We start from the raw sequence: 1,663 nt of genomic DNA on the forward strand, positions 1-1,663 counted from the left end.
GTTCCTTAGAATTGGCTCTTTTACAATAACATGTGCCTTTAAGAAAGTTTTCACTACTGCTTTGGATAGTCAGAAAATGGCAACACTTGTTATGTTATAAACTTAGAAAATAAATATAGGCTGGCTTGTTGGCATTCATGTCTACAGTCCTTTATAGACTTACACTAACTATGACTTTAAAAAAATTTTGATTTCAAAGGTCAGTAATGAGAAACCACTCAACAATAACAACCTTCATTCTTTTGGGACTAACAGATGGCCCACAACTTCAAGTTCTGCTTTTTATCTTCCTATTTCTGACATACATACTTAGTGTAACAGGAAACCTGATTATCATCGTCCTTACCTTGGTGGATCCCCATCTTAAAACACCCATGTACTTTTTTCTCAGAAATTTTTCATTTCTAGAAGTTTCCTTTACCACAGTCTGTATTCCTAGATTTCTATACAGTATCTCAAGTGGAGATAATACCATTACCTATAATGCTTGTGCAAGTCAAATATTCTTTGTTATTCTCTTTGGAGCAACTGAATTTTTTCTCTTGGCAGCTATGTCCTATGATCGCTATGTGGCCATCTGTAAACCCCTTCATTATATGGCCATTATGAATCCCAGGGTGTGTATCTTATTAGTTATCACATGTTGGGTATCTGGCTTAATGATTATTATTCCACCCCTTGGCATGGGCCTACAACTTGACTTCTGTAATTCCAATGCCATTGATCATTTCAGCTGTGATGCAGGTCCCCTTCTAAAGATCTCCTGCTCAGATACATGGGTAATAGAACAAATGGTTATACTTGTGGCTGTCTTTGCACTCATTATTACCCTAATCTGTGTGATCCTATCTTATACATACATCATCAAAACAATTCTGAGATTCCCTTCCATACAGCAAATAAAAAAGGCCTTTTCCACCTGCTCATCCCACATGATTGTGGTTTCCATCACTTATGGAAGCTGCATCTTCATCTACATCAAGCCATCAGCCAAGGATGAAGTGGCCATAAATAAAGGAGTTTCAGTCCTCACTACTTCTGTTGCACCTCTATTGAACCCCTTCATTTATACCTTAAGGAACAAGCAAGTGAAACAGGCATTCAGTGACTCTGTAAAGAGAATTTCACTTATATCAAAGAGCTAGAAGTTGTGAGAAAACAGATTCTCTATTACCTCCTTTCAAATTTAATCTTTGCCATGGTACCCAATATTTCACACAGATCTTATCCTTATGAAGCTCATTCTTTAAAATAAACTCATATGTTATCATCACTCATGCTGAAACTATAAAATTACATCCAAGAAACTAATGTTTTCTATTCTCTAGCCTGGTCTTTTCTCCCCTGTTGCTATAGGGAAGAAAGAAGAGTAATGATATTTAAAAGTGTACTCGCATGGGTGCCATTTTTTTCTCTAGTACGATGTTATCCCCCACCCCCAAAAAATAATAAAGCATAAAATCAGAGCAACTGAAACAGAAAGTAACATTACCAGAGATTTATTAAAATGTAAAGAAAGGCATCTAAGACAATTAAAGTAGTTGGTGAAAGAGAAATGAATAATGCCCTGTGATTAGTTAATATTGATAAAAAGTGTCCAAAATCATTGAGAAGATGTATTTATTATTTCTTAATATTAAATAAGAGAGGTTCTGAGACTGGA

General features: G+C 35.5%; 1 protein-coding gene across 1 annotated transcript; it reads left to right on the forward strand.

Annotated features, from left to right (window-relative positions):
* Window positions 1–206: 206 nt before the first annotated feature.
* On the forward strand, window positions 207–1,145 carry LOC116889916 (olfactory receptor 6C2). The gene has a single exon (XM_032890734.1). The coding sequence runs from the start codon at window positions 207–209 to the stop codon at window positions 1,143–1,145; it is 939 nt and encodes a 312-aa protein (XP_032746625.1).
* The last annotated feature ends 518 nt before the right edge of the window (window positions 1,146–1,663 follow it).

Source organism: Rattus rattus, chromosome 1 (assembly GCF_011064425.1).
Source record: "Rattus rattus isolate New Zealand chromosome 1, Rrattus_CSIRO_v1, whole genome shotgun sequence".
NCBI lineage: Eukaryota > Metazoa > Chordata > Mammalia > Rodentia > Muridae > Rattus > Rattus rattus.

Coding starts and splice junctions, on each gene's coding strand:
- LOC116889916 (XM_032890734.1), top strand. CDS start 207: ATGAGAAACCACTCAACAATAACAACCTTCATTCTTTTGGGACTAACA.